The 20112-nt window shown below is 45.6% G+C and overlaps 1 protein-coding gene across 1 annotated transcript; it reads left to right on the forward strand.

The window, feature by feature from the left end:
* The first annotated feature begins 16860 nt into the window (after window positions 1–16860).
* Window positions 16861–20112, forward strand: LOC120664760 (chaperone protein dnaJ 10-like). The gene is made up of 10 exons (XM_039944075.1): window positions 16861–17006; window positions 17088–17215; window positions 17351–17410; window positions 17891–17973; window positions 18339–18501; window positions 18612–18741; window positions 19049–19207; window positions 19285–19457; window positions 19550–19630; window positions 19783–20112. Exons 2-10 carry the CDS (start codon window positions 17129–17131, stop codon window positions 19861–19863), a joined length of 1017 nt encoding a protein of 338 aa, XP_039800009.1. The 5' UTR covers window positions 16861–17006; window positions 17088–17128; the 3' UTR covers window positions 19864–20112.

The raw sequence follows: 20112 nt of genomic DNA on the forward strand, positions 1-20112 counted from the left end.
TAAAATGACCGGTTCCAACAAAGATTGTTTCTTTTGTTTTTCAAATGGGAATTAGGAATTTGGCTTGTGATACATGCATAGATACAGCCACACAGGAGACAAAGAAGTCCAGGAACTTTTCAAGGAATGGTAGGTACTCATCAGAAAATAAACGCTTGCACCTGTTCGCCATAGTGGTGGTACACGCAGAATCCACTAGAAAATATAATTATAGGATATTTACCTCAAACGAAACACCGACGATTTTAAATATGATCATTTGTCTGCCGTTAGCTTGAGGAGGTTAGGGGGTCCCTGTTGGAGCAGTTGCAAGCTTGCAGCTTAATCTTTTTGTCTGAGAACACTTAATGAGGGTGTTAATGCAGCTCACGAACATCAGATCGGGATGGTTGACCCTTTAGCTTTTGCTTGCCAACCAGAGATACATCATGCATAGCCGACTACTTGTTCTTTTACTCTGCATTTTCAAGGGTGCAATACATAAAAAGAAGCATTGCGACTGGGGACAGGCAGCTTCTTCAGCTGACACTACCCCCCTGATCAGCGGCAGGACAGTTCAGTTCAGTGGGCATTTGCATCGGTGCAAATTGATGCTTGGTAATGTTCAGTAGCAGTTCTGTAAAAGATGAATGATAGTGCATCGGGTGTTACAATTTACATTGCATTGCATCGGGCGAGCAGCCGAGCAGGTACATGATTAACAAAAAGGTTTAGGCACAGCTGCCATGCCGGAGATGTTCAGGTCAGAGAGCACTCAGCGTTCCATTAGCAGCTGTTGAGAGATAATGCTATCTGCAAGGAGCAGTTCGTGTTCATCCATTGTCTGATCATATCTGCTCGGATGTCCGCGGCGTGCTGGCAGAACAGCGGGAGGCCGCCCCCCGCGGCCGCGCGCCGGGGAGAGTGGGCAGCGGTGTCCAGTGCCGGCGGCCGGGTCATGGAGAACCAGGCGATACGAGTAGCCCCCGGCGGCGGCGTACTTGCGCGCCAGGCCGGAGCACGCGAGCAGGGGCCGCGCCTGCGCGAGTGCGAGGTGCGGGTGGGGCCGGCGGAGGCGGTGGTGGAAGGGCGACTCGACCTCCGCCTTCCACCCACGTGAGACGCGGCGCGCCGCGGGGAGCTGGTCGAACCCCAGCTGCAGCAGGCACTCCCAGGCCAGGTCCTCTGGGAGCCCCAGGTCCCGGGATGAGGTTGCCCGTGTCCAACGGCTCTAGCGCGGCCGCGGATCAGGAGACGAGGCCGAGGCCGAGCGGCACGGTGAAAACAGAGGAGATTTCTTTTCCTCAAAGGGCATTTAGGTCTATTCCCCTTGCCTCATCTATTACTCTAACGGTGATTCCTAACAGGAGTGACGGTAGTGTTAAATAGGCAACAAAAACTGGACTTGCCTTGAGGACATATAGATCAGAATTCAAATTTGTGTGTCAAATAGACAAGCCCAACAATTTTCGGTGTCAAATAGGCAATTCTCTCCAGGATGAAAGAGAGGCTGGTCGGCAGATCTGAATCAAGGCCAGAAAACAAAGGAACACGAGGACGCACCAAGCAGCAACGGCCGGCGGCGACACGAGGACGCCAGGACGGCATCTCGAGGAGCGACTACCGCCGTAGGACAGTGCAGAGTTGTAGCTCTGTCGTCTCTGATTGCTCATGCGGCCGCTTCTTTCTTCGTCGTCGCGAGGATCTCCCCTGTCCACAGCCCCACTCTTTCCTCGACAGGAAGGCCTGGCCCAACCCATTGCATCTGTTCTCTCCGGCACGCGGGCTTGTTGCACACCGTCACGCGGGCCGATCGTGCAGGCCTCATTTTTATTTTTATATTTTTCGAAAACATTTTTTACAGAAATATATTTTCAATTTTACAATTTACAGTTTTGTACTCCTACCGCCCTCCAGGGGGCAGCAGGGGGCCTGCCGCCCGGCAGGAGGGCGGCAGGGATTTATATGTAAATAAAAAAAATTATTTGCGCGGACGCCCTTGGCGGGAGCCTGCCGCCCCCTCCACTGGGCGGCAGGGGGCCTGCCGCCCGGCAGGGGGGCGACAGGCTCCCCCGCAAAATTGCTGTGGCCATTAGATGTGTTTTAGATATGGATACAAATAAAAACCATTAGTAAAGAACATGAATATGAAAAGTATAAGCTAGCAATTCACACACATACGCAAATGAGAACGAAATAGGTGATGTATGAGAACGAAATAAGTATAACATGATGACATGTCCATAACAAAAATACAAAAACAGCTAGAAGCACATCCTAACCACCCCGACCACCCCGGCCATGTCGACCTCTTTTACGCTGAGCGTGGACGTGGTCTGTAGAGTAGGTGTGTCGCTCTGGAGGCCCTACGTCTCTACCTGGACGTCCGGTGGGCACAGGTGTCTGGAAGGTAGTATCGGCCTGCGGGTTAGGTGTAGAAAATAACCAACTCCAATCTTCGAAGTTCGCCTCAAAGGTATCCTGTGTGGGCCCTATACAGTAGCAATTAAGATATCTTAATCATCGTCTTATAAGTCATATATTCGGGTACATATTCATCATAAGTATCTATTGGTGGTGAATACGATGAATGACCCATATCAGAAAGCTGGTGGTGTGATCCTGTAAACCGTTCAAATTATTTAAAATATTCATATAAATAAGAAGAACATGATAAATTCGGGCTACGGATTAGGTAATTACCTTGCGTTCCTTCTGCTGTCGCCGTAGGGTAATATGCGTTCCTTCTGCTGTCGCCGTAGGGTAATACGAAGAAGGTCCCGCATCATATAACTGTTGTGATCCTATATGTCAATACAAAAGGAATTAGGCGGCATACCACAATTAATTGAAATTAAGATATCGACTATATGTTTACCGAAAGGTCGTAGTGGTGCCTGTGTTGGTTGAAATGACATCCCTGCAGCTGGTGCCATGGTACTAAACTGAGTCCCTCCGTGAGGTTGATAAGGTGGGTGTGCATCACCTGTATGGACTGAGAATTAATTGTTGGCTTCAAAGTAGGAAGTCAGTAAGTATCATCACGTACCTGGATAATGCTGCTGAGACCAATAAGGTGTTTGGGAAGGCTGATGCTGTGTGGGACCACAAGGAAACGAGGTCGAGGCTTGAGACGAACCATACGAGTCATCGTACGATGTCCGGCTACCAAAGGCTTCAAGCATGGAATGGGCTCTTTGTGAAACTCGGGTCCAGGCCTACTCTTGCTCATTCCTATCCATCATAGATCCCGCTCGAATTCTCATCAAATTCGCCCTGGCATCTACGTCCATCAACCTGCACATTTCAAACTGCAAGCAAGAAAAAGAAAGACATTAACACTATAATCCAAAGTATTTGAAAAGCGATGATAACTTTGACTCCCCGCCCCAGCTAATGCCTCATCCCTATGTCGTGCGTAGCCATCCTGTGCTGTCGCAACATGCGGCTGTGGTTGCATGTCAGCATATATCAAGCGGCAACGAGTCTGAGGCTGGTACCAGCTCAGGTACACCCTGTACGAAGCCTCCGTGTGTGCAGGGGTCGCAAGCGCCACGTTGTTCTCTGCTTGGTCCCAGCCATCGACCCAAGGCTGCACCCTTGTCACCCACATGTTGGAGAAGGGTTGCCCAGTCCTCGATAAACTAAATATTGAAAACAATTTAGTCAAATATGATTAGTTAACTATATAATGCATAGCCACTGAAGTAGTATATGAATTGTTACCTGTGGTCATGGCGTTCGACCCGATCCAATGCTGACGGCACAAGATACAACTGCCTTTGACCGAACTGTCTCCTGACTCTGTCCGGGCAGTGAGCCTCAATGTAAACGTCGTACACTAATGCTGTAGTTGTCATCCAAAAGGCCTGGTCCTGAAAGCAAACCGAAGATATCCCGATCGGTGCACGAGTGTTTATAGCCAACTCGGAGTAGGGCTCCCACACGACGTCTTCAGGTGTCAACCGATCAAACTCAGCCACAAAATCAGGATAGGCCCGACGAGACTGTACGTGGGCCCATCTCTTCTGCACAAAATTAATAATAATATGTACAAATAAGAAATACAAAGAGGGTGAAACAAAGCAACAGAATTGCCAACAGAATAGTACGAGTAGCAGTCATTTCCGTACCTGACGAGCGTACCAGAGAGTCCCCATGGTGGGCCTATCGTCCTCGGTGTCACCGTACATATCCAGCTCATACGGTGAGTGGTCGACAAGCGGGCGACCAATTGCTATCCTCTCGTACGACCAAAGCTGTAGCAGAATCGGACATCCTGTAAGAATTGCATTGTGCTTATTTTGCACCGATGCCTTGCAGAGGCCACGGTACGTGACTGCAAGTACCGCTGAACCCCAACTGTATTGAGGCATTTCCTCCACAGCTGCCTCTGCGATCTCCTGTGCGTAAGGCACAAGCACCCTATCCACATAGGCCCCGTGTGAGTTGTTGAACATTATATATCCAAACAACCACAATAGGTATGCCTCAAGGGATCGAGTGACGCTATCATCATCAGCATCATGTGCCAAATTGTCGGGCTGCATAGATAAGATGAACATTTATGAGTACGAGATCAATTATAAAATAAAACCATAACTGCACTAGTCAAAAGCATAACTCTAACATTAATAATAACAAAACAAAGTATGTACCTGGAACTGCAGGATCCATGCCTTGGCAGGCCCTGTTGCTTTTGGGTGCTCTTCTACATCAATCGCGATGTCAATATTTGCAAAACACTCTTCTAGATCGTCCAACCACGTAGGAGGGACGACGCGAGGCCCTACGGCATCCCCACTGATAGGAAGACCCAGCAGCATCGCAACGTCCTGAAGGGTCGGTGTCATCTCCCCACAAGGGAGGTGGAAGGTGTTTGTCTCAGGCCTCCATCTATCAACCAGAGCCGTCAGTAGGGACCTGTCCAGCTTTACTGAACCACTCTCAGCAAGACGACCTATAGTAAGAAGACCAGCCTCACTCAACCTGAAAAATAGAACGATCAAAGGTAAGTACATTATGTACGAAACGTATACGAAACAAACGTATTCTTAGAAACATAATCCGACGACATATCACCTGGGCACCCATCGTGGGTCAACAGGAACAAACTCCGCTGGTGGACGTGGACGCATCACGTTAAGTTTCACGCGCTGAACCACTGCAAGGAAGGACCGGTGCGACGAGTTTATGACTCTGTCAAGTAGAGCTGGCGCATCTTCGGCCATACCTAACAAAAAAAATATAAGTTTTCTCATTTTCTACAATTTTTCTGCATTTTCTACAATTTTCTGCATTTTTCTACAATTTATCTTAAATTTTCTTAAACTTTTCTAACATTTTCTTCTATTTCCTACAGTTTTTGTACAATATATTTTAATAAATATATTTTTCTAATATTTTCTAAATTTTTCTGCATTTTCTACAATTTATCTTACATTTTCATAAACTTTTCTAACATTTTCTTGCATTTTCTACTATTTCTGACTATTTCTCGAATTTTTTTCTCGCATTAAACAACTAATCAATACCACAAAATTGGTTGGTAGACCTAATTGGCTTTTCTTAAAACTAATCTTAATTCTACCTAAATTATATTAAAAACATTACCTAAATCACTAAAATATCATTAATGCTGCATACACTAATTATAGAATTAAACATACAAATAATTTAGATCGAGAAAGTTGAGAAATATTTATTACCTGCGATTACGATCCAAAATCCGGCAGGGCTTCGCCGTTACAACTCCCTCCCTCACCCCTCCTCTCTCCCTCCCGCTCTCTGGATGTCGTGGGAAGCAAATGAGGGGGGAGAGAAGCCTTTATACAGTGGTGGGGAGCCTGCCGCCCCCCTGCCGGGCGGTAGGCCCCCTGCCGCCCAGTGGAGTGGCGGCAGGGGGCCTGCCGCCCGGCAGGGGGGCAGGCTCCCGCCAAGGGCGTCCGCGTAAATAAGTTTTTTTTATTTACATATAAGTCCCTACCGCCCGCCCGGCAGGCCCCCTGCCGCCCCCTGGAGGGCGGTAGGGGTACAAAACTGTAAATTGTAAAATTGAAAATATATTTCTGTAAAAAATGTTTTCGAAAAATATAAAAATAAAAATGACGCGATCGTGCAGCCCTGCGGAGGAATGGCGCAGGAGTTTCTTTTAGGAAAGGAAAAACTCTTTTTTTTGCCCTCCCTCGACTTTGAGCCGAATCTACTTTTCCTCCCTGGACCACAAAACTATCCGTTCAGCCTCCTCAGACTCACAAAATCGTTCAAATAACCTCCTGAGCGGTTTTAGGGTGCAGTGGCAGCGGTTTTTCTATTTTTTTTATTTTTTATTTTGACTAAATCTTTGAAAAATCACAATAAATCACAAAAAAATCATAAAAGAGAAAATCTAATTTTGTTGAACTCCAAGTAAGTAGATCTCCACATTGAACATATTATATGATATACTTTAGTATAATTTTTTTTGTAGTTTTAGATATATGATTTTTTGTAATTAATTTATAGTTATAGTCTCCATCATCAAATTACGATGAAAATTTTATGGTGGTATAATCATTATATGATTAAGATGTAGTAAACAATTTATGATTATCGAATCATGTATGACTGAGTTATTGATTTATCTAGGTTTAACTATAAATTGGTCTAGATTTATCTAGGTTTATATAGATAAATCTATAGCTCAGTCAAACATGATCCAATAATTATAAAAATTTTACTCTAGCTCACAGTGTGCACGGGCCTCCAGAGGTGCCGAGCGCCTTCTCGCAAGCTGCCGGTGCGGTGACTGGTGCTCACAGCGGCGCAATGGCCAGGCGGTGCGATGGCTCGCGGGGGTACGACAGCACGACGGCTAGGCGGTGTGGTGGTGCGGCTGCGCGGCAGCCAGGCATCGCAGCGGCAAGGCGGAGCGATGACCAGTCAGCTCTGCGGTACAGAAGCTAGGCGCCAGCAGAGCCCTCTTCCAAGATCTGATCTGAATATTTTCGGGCCACGAGCCAGCCCGCGAGCTGTCGGGCCAGACGTCGGGCCGACACGGGCCAGAATTTCGAGCCCGAGGCTCAGGTCGGGTTCAGGCCAGTAGAAAAACATGTTGGGTTTCATTCAGCCCGACCCGAACCCGCCCTGGCCCGAGATTTGATCAGGCCTACTACGGCTCAACAACCCCACGCTACTGCTGTCATTGCATTTTATGTCTCTCTTATTCCCCCTAAAGTTTGTCTATTAAAAATATTTTATCGGGTCGGATTGGATTTTTTTGGACAGGTTGGGTCGGATTTATCGGATCAAGTGGCCCGTGATCAGTCTTGAAGTGACATGGAGTTCGAGGGTTAATATTTTCACAAGAAATATTGGTGATATTGAACTAATTATATAAAGTCTACAATGTCGATATTTCTCCATCTTGGATTGCCGTACACCTACTGGATCCAGACCAAAAGTCCTAGGCAAGAGCGCTTTGATGTTTACTTTGGGTTAAATGAAAGGTGGCAATTGAGGAGAATCGCTCTCGTTAAATAATGATTGAGTAATATGTGACTCTCACAATGCTTTCTTGATAGAAGCATGGTGGTGAGAAAGCAAGAGCTTGTAGCATATGGTTTCACGCAGAGACCTTGATATGTGAAAATTATATTTCTACATTTGATCATGGCAGATCTTTAGAATTTGATGGATTTGGATACATAAGTTAATGGACTTCGTGTTAGTAATTAAAATTGCAACATACATCGTGTACAACTCAAGCCAATGCATGATTTGATGTAGTCAGTATTTGTGGTACACTAATTGGGTGAGTTCTTCCTCTGAAGGTGTACTCCCAACAATGGTTGTATAGATGTGTTCGTATTGAAATCCCGAATGGATTTTGTGTCATTTCAATCACATAGTTAATTATGCAATCATCTTATGATGGATTATGAGATTAAGATTTGGGCAAAACCAAGTCAGACTTAAGTCTCTTTAACTTAACCATCCATCAGTACACCAATATATGATGATATTGGATGATCATATCCATCAGCTCTTATGATCGTTTAGTCCCTAAATATGGATTGTTATAATTTTGTCCCTGTGTTTGAACGTAGTACCAACAAAGCGCTCATGTATTTTGCAAGTTGCAACAGGTCTGATATTGCATTTTGCTAGCTCAAAATAGCGCTACTCCAATAAGACCTTTGTGGCAGAAGTTAGAAGATATCAATGGATATCTATGTGGTAACTTATCATTGAATGAGTTCTATAGGATCATAAATGGATATGAAGATACTGCACAACTAATCTCCGTTAATGCGTATCACTGACTGATGTCTTTGTGATAGAATTTTCATAGAGGTTGCATAGACTCTAATGATTATTCTCACATATCATTCAGAAATGTAACATATGTATGTTTGATTTCATTGAGGGATCATTGTGATCACTAACTTTATTTATCAAAATATGGTTACTTGTATTGCTTGGATGCAAACAGGTTATGTGAATGCAATATTGCATTATCGCTCACGAATGGTTAATCCTTATGTATCACAATACATTTAAGAGATAAATACGTGCAAATTAGATATACGATTATTTCGCAAATTTATGATAAAGTCTCTACCATATTTCACACTTGGAAAGTGTTTGTTGAATTGGTACGTGATGACATTGACATTTGTAAGGTTCAGGGGGAGTGTCCTCCTAATTTTACCTATTAGGTATTATATTGCACTCTTTTTTTTATGAGTATTTTCCTTGGGGTTTCTCATATAAAAGTTTTTAATGAGGCAATATCAATACAAGAAAATATATCATATCTTCTATTTTCCTCCACGGGGATTTTTTGAGGAAGATATTCAGTATATATTAAGGATGTGCATTGCTCTCAAGAACCCTTCCACCCTTTGGGGTTTTGCAAATAAAGCCCTGTCCTTTACTAGATTTACAAACAAATCCTCTGCTGTATAAACTTAATTATAAATAGGACCCTACCCTTTTCCCGAATAACCCAAACCTTTCCAGAAATTACAACCAAGTCCCTTCCATTCCAAAAACAATTCGCAAATGAGCCCTCGGACCCCTAATTAACCCGTTAACTTATCATTTCAGGCGCCAAAACAACTCCGATCGACCCGAAACTTTGCCACGCCTTTCTAATATAGTTTTGGGCCGTGCCATTAAGAAACCACCCAAAAATATCACTCCTATCTCCATATCTTAATTATTTCTGATTCGAGCTCAACGGTAAAACTTTTATTTCTTTTTCTTGATTGTGTGTTTGTTTGTTTGCGTCGTAGACCACGGTGTGAATGAAGGAGAGTCCGTTGACGAGCAGTACTGCGAGCCAACGAATGAGGACCAGTTTCGCGACCCCGAGCCTGAAGGACATAGCTTCGACCAGGACCTCCCCGAAGGATTCGAAGACGGCAAGTTCAATCCCATCCTTTGATGCATGCTTTTGTCCTAGTTTTTATAAACACAACCTATTGGCCTGATTTACAAAATTGCATATGTTTTGCTTGCATGAAAATACAGTTGGATAGCCACCCCTTGATTTGTGATAATCATTCCTTGACCTCCTAGATTAATGTCTGATCTTGCTTGGACGTTAATCGATACTAGAATGCTTAGGACCCGATACTTTATACCACTTGTTTTATAAAGAAAAGGGTGTGTGTGTGGGAAGGGATAAAAGTGGATTTTCGAAAAGATAAGTCTAGACGGGATGGATGACATTTCTGTGTGATTTGTTGTTTGGTGTGCTTGTGCCTGTGTGGCAGAGCAAGGAAGGGAGATATCCATCTTGTCACCCCTAAGGACCGAGTTGGTGTGTCATCTCACCTAACTCCACTATCGTGCAAACCACTCGACCGCTGTATGGGCAACGGCTTAGCATAAACCCCACTAGTTAGTCTGATAGCCATCAGGAGAGCTGAGAGCAACGGGTAACCAAGGAGAAGGGATTAGCTCTGTGTGACTTATGCCCCGATTAGAACCTCTGTGATAGGTCGATAACCCCTTGGCGCATCCCGTGATGGCTAGTCAGGTCTAACTAAGGTGGGTAATGGCTTTGTTGGGATCTGCACCGACACTAAAGTGATCGAGTTGTGGTACCCCACTTGTGGGTAAAGTTGCACACCTCTGCAGAGTTAAGAATCTATTAGAATAGCCGTGCCCACGGTACTGGGCAAGTTACGGTGTGGTCACATAACTAGTGTTTTTTGTGGGATGGGTTGGCGTGAGTTGTTTTGGAAATGTGTCCGGCAGTTGTGCCGTGTGCTACGGCGGATGAGGAGTCCGGTAGCAGTTTAAAACTTGGATCCTGTGTGGATCAACCCTTCGTGTTACTCGGTACAAGAAAACTAGTTTTGGAAAATGTTTTTTTTTCAAATGAACCCCTACATAAAATATTACTTTCCGCAAATCAAACCCTAGCCTTATCCTTGATTTACCCTGTGCATTATATTTTGTTTATACCCCCTCCGTGGGTGTGGTTGGACTTGCTGAGTACGTTTGTACTCACCTCATTCTTTATTTTTACACAAGAAGATCCAGACTTTGTACCCGACGACGTTGAGTAGGGGTATCGTCCTGTACCCAGCCTTGCTTGTGGATTAGGGTCACCTGCAGGAGTTACCGCATGGCGCAAGACTCTGATGATTTTCTTTTTATATTTAATATCGTTGCGTGTGTGTGGATTGTAATCCTCGCGATAGTGGCGCTCCTTTGCTCACTACCGCATAGAGTTGTACGATAATGAACCATCTGATGTAATAAATGTGTCATCAGCCTCCTGGGACTGATGTTTGTATCACATTTAAGTCTTCTCTTATGAGGGACGCTTCAGCTCGCCGTCTACTTCAGCGACCGCGACTTTGGCTTCGCCCTCGTCGACAGAGTTCGGCTCGAGGGGCTCGCCGTCTACTTCGGCGACCGCGACTTCGGCTTCGCAACTTCGGCTTCGCCTTCGTCGACAGAGTTCGGCTCGAGGGGCTCGCCTTCTACTTCGGTGACCGCAACTTCGGCTTCGCCTTCGTCGACAGAGTTCGGCTCGAGGGGCTCGCCTTCTACTTCGGCGACCGCGACTTCGGCTTCGCCCTCGCCGATGGAGTTCGGCTTAAGGGGCTCGCCGTCTGCCTTCGGCGAGCGACGACTTCGGCCTTCGCCCGCGTCGGTAGAGCTCGACCCGAGGGGCTCACTTTCTACTTCGGCGATGATGACTTCGGCCTTCGCCTGCGTCGGCAGAGCTCGACCCGAGGGGCTCGCCTTCGACTTCCGCGACGGCGACTCCGGCTCGCCTCTCTACTTCGGCGACGACGAAGAGTGATCCGAAGATGCGACGAGACTCATCCGGCGCAAAGGGTGAGAGCGCCCGGAAACCAAGACTCTAAAGTCATAGATGGATCTGGGTCACTTCTTGTAAATTCAGCTACTGTGCTTTGTTGTATCCATCAAACCAAAGTAGACGAGGGGCTACTGTTGGGGGAATGGTCCAACCCATATTGTAAATGGGCCTCGTATGATGACACAAGGGTTTATTTGTAAATATTGTATTCATCGAGGGACCGGTGCCACATCGTCTCTTCCTATATATATATATATAGCTGACTCAAGAAGAAGTCAAAGAGGGGACTCTCTCGTTTTTTGGGAGCTCGGACACCTGCTCTCAGGCTTCCTTCGATGATCTCTTTCTCCATCTCTACTTGGTGGCATCTCCTCCCCCCAACACTCCACACACACACACAACACGACCGCACCGCGTCCCGTCACCACGACGATTCTCCTCTCCCTCCTCCCCGAGGTTTTTACATTTTTACCATTATAACGAATTGCACTCATCAGATTATCACTATTACGATGGCACCTACATCTATACCATAAGAGAGAAGTTTGACTTACAAATTTACCACATTTGAGGATGTGGCAGCCACGAGGCCGGTCCACGCTGGCGCTGAGTCAGCAGGCACCGACACCGTTCGGCCCCCGTTACTGGGCGCTGGGCTCGGTTGACGCCGCCGCCGCTAACCCTATCCGGCCGAATCGATCCCCCCCTCTCCTCCCACTTCCTTCCGCCGCAGTCTTCTTCTTCCTCCTCTTGCCGCGCTGCTCCTTCTTCGCTGCTCGCCCCGCCGCCGCCTCCAGCTCCCCTCCCCCCGTCCCTGCGCCAAGGTGGCCATGTCCCCTGGCCTTCCGTGACGGATTAAAGGTATGTACCCTTAACTCGGCCACGCGGTGCGCCATGATCCAGTTTGCATTGGACTTAGGGTTAGATATCATGGACGCCAAGTTTGTGTTGGGCCTTTGCATTCCTGGGATGATCGTTTTCCATTGTTTCTTTGGCTTCTGATGTAGTGGGAGAGGTGGTTGTGTCGCAATGGGTAGCAGTGAATGCCCTCCTTGGTAAGTTCGTACTGAACAGAACTGTCTAGGATGAATTTAGGAGTTGGTCGCGTCTAATTCCTCATTTCTTTTTGATTGTTTACCCTGATGCCAGGATCGATCCTGGCAATGCGTTTAGACTAGTGGTTAAGGTTGCTAAGTTTGTGGCTGATGGCGAGTACGGCCTAGTTGATATGGCCGAGCAGCAACATGACCTATGGCTGAATAGAAACTGCAAGTATTCGTTGGCCCAATTCCACGATGAGTTAGCAACAAAAATAATCTGGGGGCCATCTCAAACACTTGCATTGTGGGTTCTTGACCAAGATACTGGGTCTAAGTGGAAGATTAGGAGGGATGAGCACTTTGACCAGATGATTCGGGACAGATGGAATGAGAGGTTGGCTGTGATTGCAGTAGATGTTGTGACGAAGGATGGCTACACTGAAAATGCCAGCTCAGGTGCTTCAAAAGGTAGATGTGTCTCTGGTGTCACTAGTGAGCGTAATGGAGGACAAAGTGCTGATGATGCTGAAGGTTATGGTGATACCTACAGTTCCCCAGAACAAGCACCTACTGATTTGCCTATAGCAGTTGACTGGACTACTCTAACAGTAATAGGGCAGGCTGATTATGATGGTCTTGCACAAGCCGTTGCTGATGAGGACAAGGTTTATGAGGCAATGGGATTTGAAGATGTAGAGCCAACACCAGAAGAAGGTACAGAAGAGGTGCCCATCCCAGGCATGTCAGCAGAGATGCATGCTGATATGGAGGAAGCCGCTGTTAATGTTGATGACACAGTCCATGAAGAACCAATGCATGAATGGGATAGGGATAATCCAGAAATGAGTGTTGGCACATTGTATCCCAGCATGAAGGAGTTCAGGCTAGCTGTTAGGCAGCATGCAATAGTTCATGAGTTTGAGTATGATACTGAGCATTCAGACAAAGACAGGTTCAGGGCTAAATGTTCTGCTGTTGGCTGCCCATGGATTATTAGGGCTAGAACCCAACATGATGGCAGTGTCAGGGTATAATTTTTTTTATGTAAATAAACTATTTTTTTGAGATCATCTCTGACATTTTGTTTTTCAATATGCAGATTCAAATTAATCAAGGGGACCATAATTGTGCATCTACCCAAAGGGTTGTAAGCAAGATGGCCAATATAGGTTGGGTGGCAGAGAGAGCAATCCCACTTCTCAAGAGGGACCCACAGATGGGGGCAAAAGAACTCCAAGAAGAGCTTAATTACAAGTACTAGATTGAGATACCATATCAGACAGTGTACAATGGTAGGCAGAGTGCAGCTGATAAGCTTTTTGGTAAGTGGGATGATTCATTTGATTGGTTGTATAGGTTTAAGGCTGAGATAGAGTTGAGATCACCTGGGAGTGTTATAGAGATAGCTACTGTCACTGACCCCAATGATGGAAAGATTAGGTTTAGCAGATTTTTCTGTGCATTCAAAGCAAGTATAGATGGCTTTCTGAATGGTTGCAGGCCTTACCTTAGTATAGATTCCACTGCACTCAATGGGATGTGGAATGGTCACATGCCAGCAGCCTTAGGTTTAGATGGCCACAATTGGATGTTTCCTGTGGCATTTGGATTGTTTGATTCAGAGGACAAGGAAAATTGGATTTGGTTTATGGAACAACTTAGAAAGGCTATTGGTTCCATGGATAAGCTAGCCATCTGCACTGATGCATGTAAAGGGTTGGAATCATCTGTGAAGGCAGTGTTTCCACATGCAGAGATGAGAGAATGCTTCAGGCACTTGATGGATAACATGAAAAAATACTACACTGGTGATGTGTATGATAACATGTGGCCTGCAGCTAGAGCCTATTCAGCTCACAAATTCAAGTACTTCTTTGATAAAGTCTTGGAAGCTAGTCCAGATGTGCAGAAATGGCTGACACTGCACCATCCATTTCTTTGGGCTAGAAGTAAATTCTCAGATGACATCAAGTGTGACTATATCAACAACAATTTAGCAGAAGCATGGAATTCTTGGATTAAAGAGCACAAAGATCTTCCTGTGCATTGCATGGCAGATGCAATAAGAGAGAAGATAATCATCTTGTTTGCCAAAAGAAGGAAGATTTCTAGAGCTTTGCCACCTGGTATACTACCTGGGATTATCCATCAACTAAATGCAGCATCTAGAGGATTAGGTCACCTAAAGATTTCCAAGGGCCACCCAGACCAGGCTGAGGTTACAGAAGTCTACAAGGATGAAGAAGTTAGAAGGCATGTGGTGTACCTATCTCAAAAAATATGCACATGTAGGCAGTGGCAGATAACTGGACAACCATGTCCACATGCCTTGGCTGTGATCACTAGCACTAGGCAACCAAACATGGGGAAGTTTGTTGACCACTACTACTCAGTGCAAAAGTTTTAAGCAGCATATGATGGCATAATTCCAAACATCACAGACAGGAACCAGTGGCCTGAGGTGGATAAAGGGTTCAAACTGTACCCTCCATGCCAGAAGAAGAGAACATGTGGAAGACTGAGAAAAAATAAAATCAAGTCGGCTAGGGAGACAGGTGGTAAGGCAACTAGGCAAGTGAGGTGTCCTAACTGCACAGAGCTTGGTCATAGGGCTGGCAGCTGGAGATGTCCACTGACCGGCACCAAGAAAAGGTTCTTTCTAATCTTTTTTTTTTGTGTTTCACCTTGCCATATCATACTAAGCTGATGCTATCACTAATGCAGAAAGAGAACAAAAAAGACCAAAGCCAAGGCTGGGAGGAAAAAAAAGCAAGAAAGATACTGCTACTGAAGAACCAACAACAACTCCAAGGACCAGAGCAGCTGTTGCAAGAGAAGCAGCAGAAAAGGCAAGGAAAGAAGCAATGGAAGCTGAGCTCAAGGCTGCATCAGCAAGGGAAGCAGCAGAAGCAGCAGCAAGGCAAGAAAGAGAAGCTACAAGACTTGCAGCTTCAACATCACAAGGTGCTGAGGAGGAACATGTGATGGCCTTAGAAGTTGTACTCCCAGAAGCCACTAATCAGACAACAACAACTAGGAGGTACTTTTTGTTCTGAAATGCAACAACACTTTTGCAACACATGAACCATTAGCATAACCATTAGCATAACTTTGCACAGGTCCCTATTTCCTGGAAATGCTCTGGAGGTTGAAGTGCAAGCACCTAGGAAGATGACTCCAAAGAAGAAAAAGTTGGCAACTAAGGTGAAGAAGACACCTGAGAAGAAAGGAGCCACAAAGAAGAAATGACCAGCCTCACTCTTCTTCTTTTGCCAAAACAATCTTTTGAACGGCCAAAACTGTCTCTTGCATGGCCTTATTATTATGTAATGTTAGGCACAAACCCACTTTGTTGGAGATGCTAGATGATGGTCTGTAATGCCACAAAACAATATGTATGCCAACAATTGCTATCTAATGTTAGGGATGTTATGGACTCAAGTTGCCAGAATATGTTTCATTGCAAATGGTTCATACATCAGGTTCATTGCAAGAGATTCATACATCTGGTGCATTGCAAAAGATTCATACATCAGATAATGGTTCATACATCAGGCTCCAACAAACACAATGCTCAACTCAAGCCATTACAACTGATCTCACAACTATTGCTAACACAACAATGCCGAAAACAACAAACACACAATTCATTTTCCATGTCAGATTCTCTAACTTCTCTAGCCTACTGCGGTTCTCTTCCTCATCGTTCATGCTGCCGTGCGATCCTTCTTCCACTTCTTCGATCTGCTCACACTTGATAATGACAATCTTCTTGAGAATCAGCTCATCCAAGTAATCCTTCTGAAATCGGTAGAAGTCACAATACTTCGGATTCTGCAAACACCACCAAATCGAAACTGTGATGCTCCAAATCAAATCGCCAAACAAACTAACATAGAGGGATGGAGAAACTGACCCCATTCCTCGGACACTTGAAGAAGGTCCGCCCGTTGTTGACTGTATCTTTCTTCGCGCGAAGCTCGATCACACGGGCTAGGCCGCAGTCGGGGCATTCAATCAAAGGAAGTCCAGATTCTTTGCCGGTTGGATACGCCACAGCATGCACGCGCGTTGAGCTACAGCCGCGTTCCTGCCTCCTCCCTGACCTACTAGCGCTCGAAGACTCTGCCCTGTCGGACATGGCCACCTTGGCGCAGGGACGGGGGGAGGGGAGCTGGAGGCGGCGGCGGGGCGAGCAGCGAAGGAGCAGCGCGGCAAGAGGAGGAAGAAGAAGACTGCGGTGGAAGTGGGAGGAGAGGGGGGGGATCGATTCGGCCGGATAGGGTTAGCGGCGGCGGCGTCAACCGGGCCCAGCGCCCAGTAACGGGGGCCGAACGGCGTCGGTGCCTGCTGACTCAGCGCCAGCGTGGACCGGCCTCGTGGCTGCCACATCCTCAAATGTGATAAATTTGTAAGTCAAACTTCTCTCTTATGGTATAGATGTAGGTGCCATCGTAATAGTGATAATTTGATGAGTGTAATTCATTATAATGATAAAAATGTAAAAACCCCCTCCTCCCCTCCCCTCCCCTCCCCTCCCAGGCGACGATCTCGACCGCATCCCACTTGGCCTGCCTTCCTAGAAAGCCTCCCCAAATCCGGTGATCCTATTCCTGTTCCCCAATTCCCCCGGAACTTTCTAGAAGGCCGGGACAACCCTGGTACGGAACCTCCTCTTCCGGATTGATTCACCGATTCCTCGCCATTACCCTCTTGGCGCTAACGTCCGTCGGTGCCTGTAGCTTCGGAGCTGCCGGCGGCGAGATCCAGGGGGCTTCCCGCCATGGTGAAGGAGAGCGCCTACTACGACGTCCTCGGGGTCAGCGTCGACGCGTCCCCCGCCGAGATCAAGAAGGCGTATTACCTCAAGGTTACTCATCCCTTCGCTCCGCGCCCCGCCGCCCCCTTCTGGCTGCCGTTGCCTCCAGTTGCATGTAATGGTGCGGGTTGGTAGGTAGCTATTGAGCCCGCCTTTTCTCAATTGCTGGGTGCCTGTTTTCTCCAGGCGAAGCTGGTGCATCCGGACAAGAATCCTGGGAACCCCGACGCCGCACAGAAATTCCAGGTAGGTTTTCAGTGTTTGATCCGTTATATACCGTTAGCTGCCCACTGATGACATGGTGTGTCCTTCGGAAGATAAAATTCTTAGAAGATGGAACCAGCGAACAAAGGGCAATGCATATTCCTATGCGCCATCGAGGCTATCTGGCTCCGGGCTAGAAGTAATCATGAATGATGAATCTTCTGAAGCTTTTTTTTTCGAATTTTTCTAGGAATAGCGTAGTTTTGCAGTGGAGCATCTATTCTTAGTTGCCATGGGACAGAATTTGGTTATTACCATCTAATAAGCTGTTAGCTACAAACGTCTCTGATGATGCTTCATTTTCTGAATGGGGTCAGGCTGTTGCTTCTCACTGGTCTGGTCTTCTTCAATTTAATACCGGAATCATTGACTGCATTGTACATGATTTACTCTTTGGGATGGATCATCTCTCCTTGGTTTGCCTGCTACGAAATATTGAATTACATTGCTTGATTTTAACAGGAACTTGGGGAGGCCTATCAAGTCCTAAGTGATCCTGGGAAAAAGGAGGCTTATGATAAGTATGGAAAGGAGGGTATTCCCCAGTAAGTCATGAACTATATCTGAGACTTGATAAATAATAACTATATATTTTCTGTGGAAGAGGTGGCATGTTCAATGATTATTCAAAATGAAGTGATCTATCTGGTTTGGGGCACAAAATATGACGGGGCTGATGATTGATAGATACCATCAAAATTCATGAGCTATATAAGAGTGCCTGCTTTAGGGAGGAAAACACAAAGCAGAAGATTGGCTACTGTTTGGAAGCTCAATTGCAATCGTGCCATTCTTTTTGAAACATAAACTTTTCATAAAATGCTAGTACTTCTATTCAAAATTTAATGCAATTACTTGTGCCTTGTTCTATAAGTTGTTTTCTTACTCAATTGCTTAACACCTCATTCAGGGATAACATGGTAGATCCTGCTGCTGTATTTGGGATGCTTTTTGGAAGTGACTACTTTGAAGATTATGTTGGCCAGCTTGCTCTAGCATCTATAGCTTCAGTGGAAGTTGATGAAAACTCAAACAGTCAAGAGGCAAGAGCAAAGGTTCAAGAAAAGATAAAGGTATGTTCCTTCCTGCTATTTTTCCGAAGCAATTGCATTAGAGTATTGTTCGATTTAGGATCCAGATCAATACTTATAAGTTGAACCTTGTTAAATTTTCTATGGTATAGGAATTACAAAAAGAAAGAGAACAAAAGCTCACTCAGAGCCTAAAGGACCGTCTTCAACCATATGTAGATGGGAGAAAGGAAGAGTTTGTGAGCTGGGCCAGTGCAGAAGGTCGGCGTTTATCTGAAGCAGGTATATCATGCGATTTTGTGTTTGTTTTCTGTCCCTACCATTATGTGATGTTTTCAAGTGGACCACATCTGCTTCTTGTGGATGCTTCATTTCGTTTACCCAACATCAAATAGACACAGTGTATTTAGTCTCATTTACATAGATCATATCTTTTATGGGTCATGTAAACCTGTAGAGGAATATAGGACACCCTATTGCCCCACCGCAGTGATGGTGGTCCTCTGATTTTTTTATCTTATTCATTGAACATTTGATATTTCAGTATTGGCTTTCCAAGCTGCTAACTTGTTTCAAACAAAAATTTCAGCATTTGGAGAGGCTATGCTTCACACTATTGGGTATATTTATGTGCGGCAAGCAGCAAGAGAACTTGGAAAGAGTAAGATTTATATGGGTGTACCGTTCATAGCTGAGTGGGTTAGGGACAAAGGTCACCACATTAAATCACAGGTTAATGCTGCTTCAGGTACTTCCGAGGACATCCTTTAGTGCTTTGTTTAGATCACAAGGGGGATCATCCCTGATAATGAGTTTCTTTTGTAGGTGCTATCTCTCTAATACAACTCCAAGAAGGAATGAAAAAGATGGAGGGAAGTGAGAACAATGAAGAGGAGCTTATGAAGAGTTTCGAGGAGAAAAAGGAGGCCATGCTGAGTTCACTATGGAAGATTAATGTGGTTGATATTGAGTCGACGCTTTCACGTGTCTGCCAAGCGGTAAGCCCGAGTGACCCCGGGTTCTTGGATCAAACATTGCATGTACATGCCACTACGCGTATTGGAATTAAATTATGATCTTTGGTGTTCAGGTTCTGAAAGATAGCACGGTCCCCAAAGAGGTTCTGAAGTTGCGAGCCAAAGCCTTGAAAAAACTTGGGACAATATTCCAGGTACCTTCTATTCTTATTCTGCTGCTTCATCTACTTTGCTGCGAGCCATAAAGCTTATGACTCGTCAGCTTTGGATTAATCTTTCATCACATCTTGTCTCTAGTTGGTTTAGTACTTCAAATCTTCAATAACAATTTTTCGTGCAAATTCAGGGTGCAAAGTCTCTCTACCATCGTGAAAACAGCCTGCGCGTCGAAACAAGCACAGATAAACAGGCAACGCCATCACAGTGAAACCTGGAAAACACCCATGTAACAGGAGATTTTGGTCATTTGTTTTGTTAGGGTTTCGCCTCTATCTGTTTGGCTGTTTGCTAGCATTCAGACAGCGCAGATCGTTCCTGATATTTCCGGTGGGTGTACGAACCTTTTTTTCCCTGTAGAAAAGTGTGAGTGGTGAACACGAAGCAGTGAACTGCTGTTAATGCAGCGTCACAAGTTGTAGCTCGTTTTCCCCTTTGAATGGTAGCATTGCACTAGCTA

This window comes from Panicum virgatum, chromosome 3N (assembly GCF_016808335.1).
Source record: "Panicum virgatum strain AP13 chromosome 3N, P.virgatum_v5, whole genome shotgun sequence".
Taxonomy (NCBI): Eukaryota; Viridiplantae; Streptophyta; class Magnoliopsida; order Poales; family Poaceae; genus Panicum; species Panicum virgatum.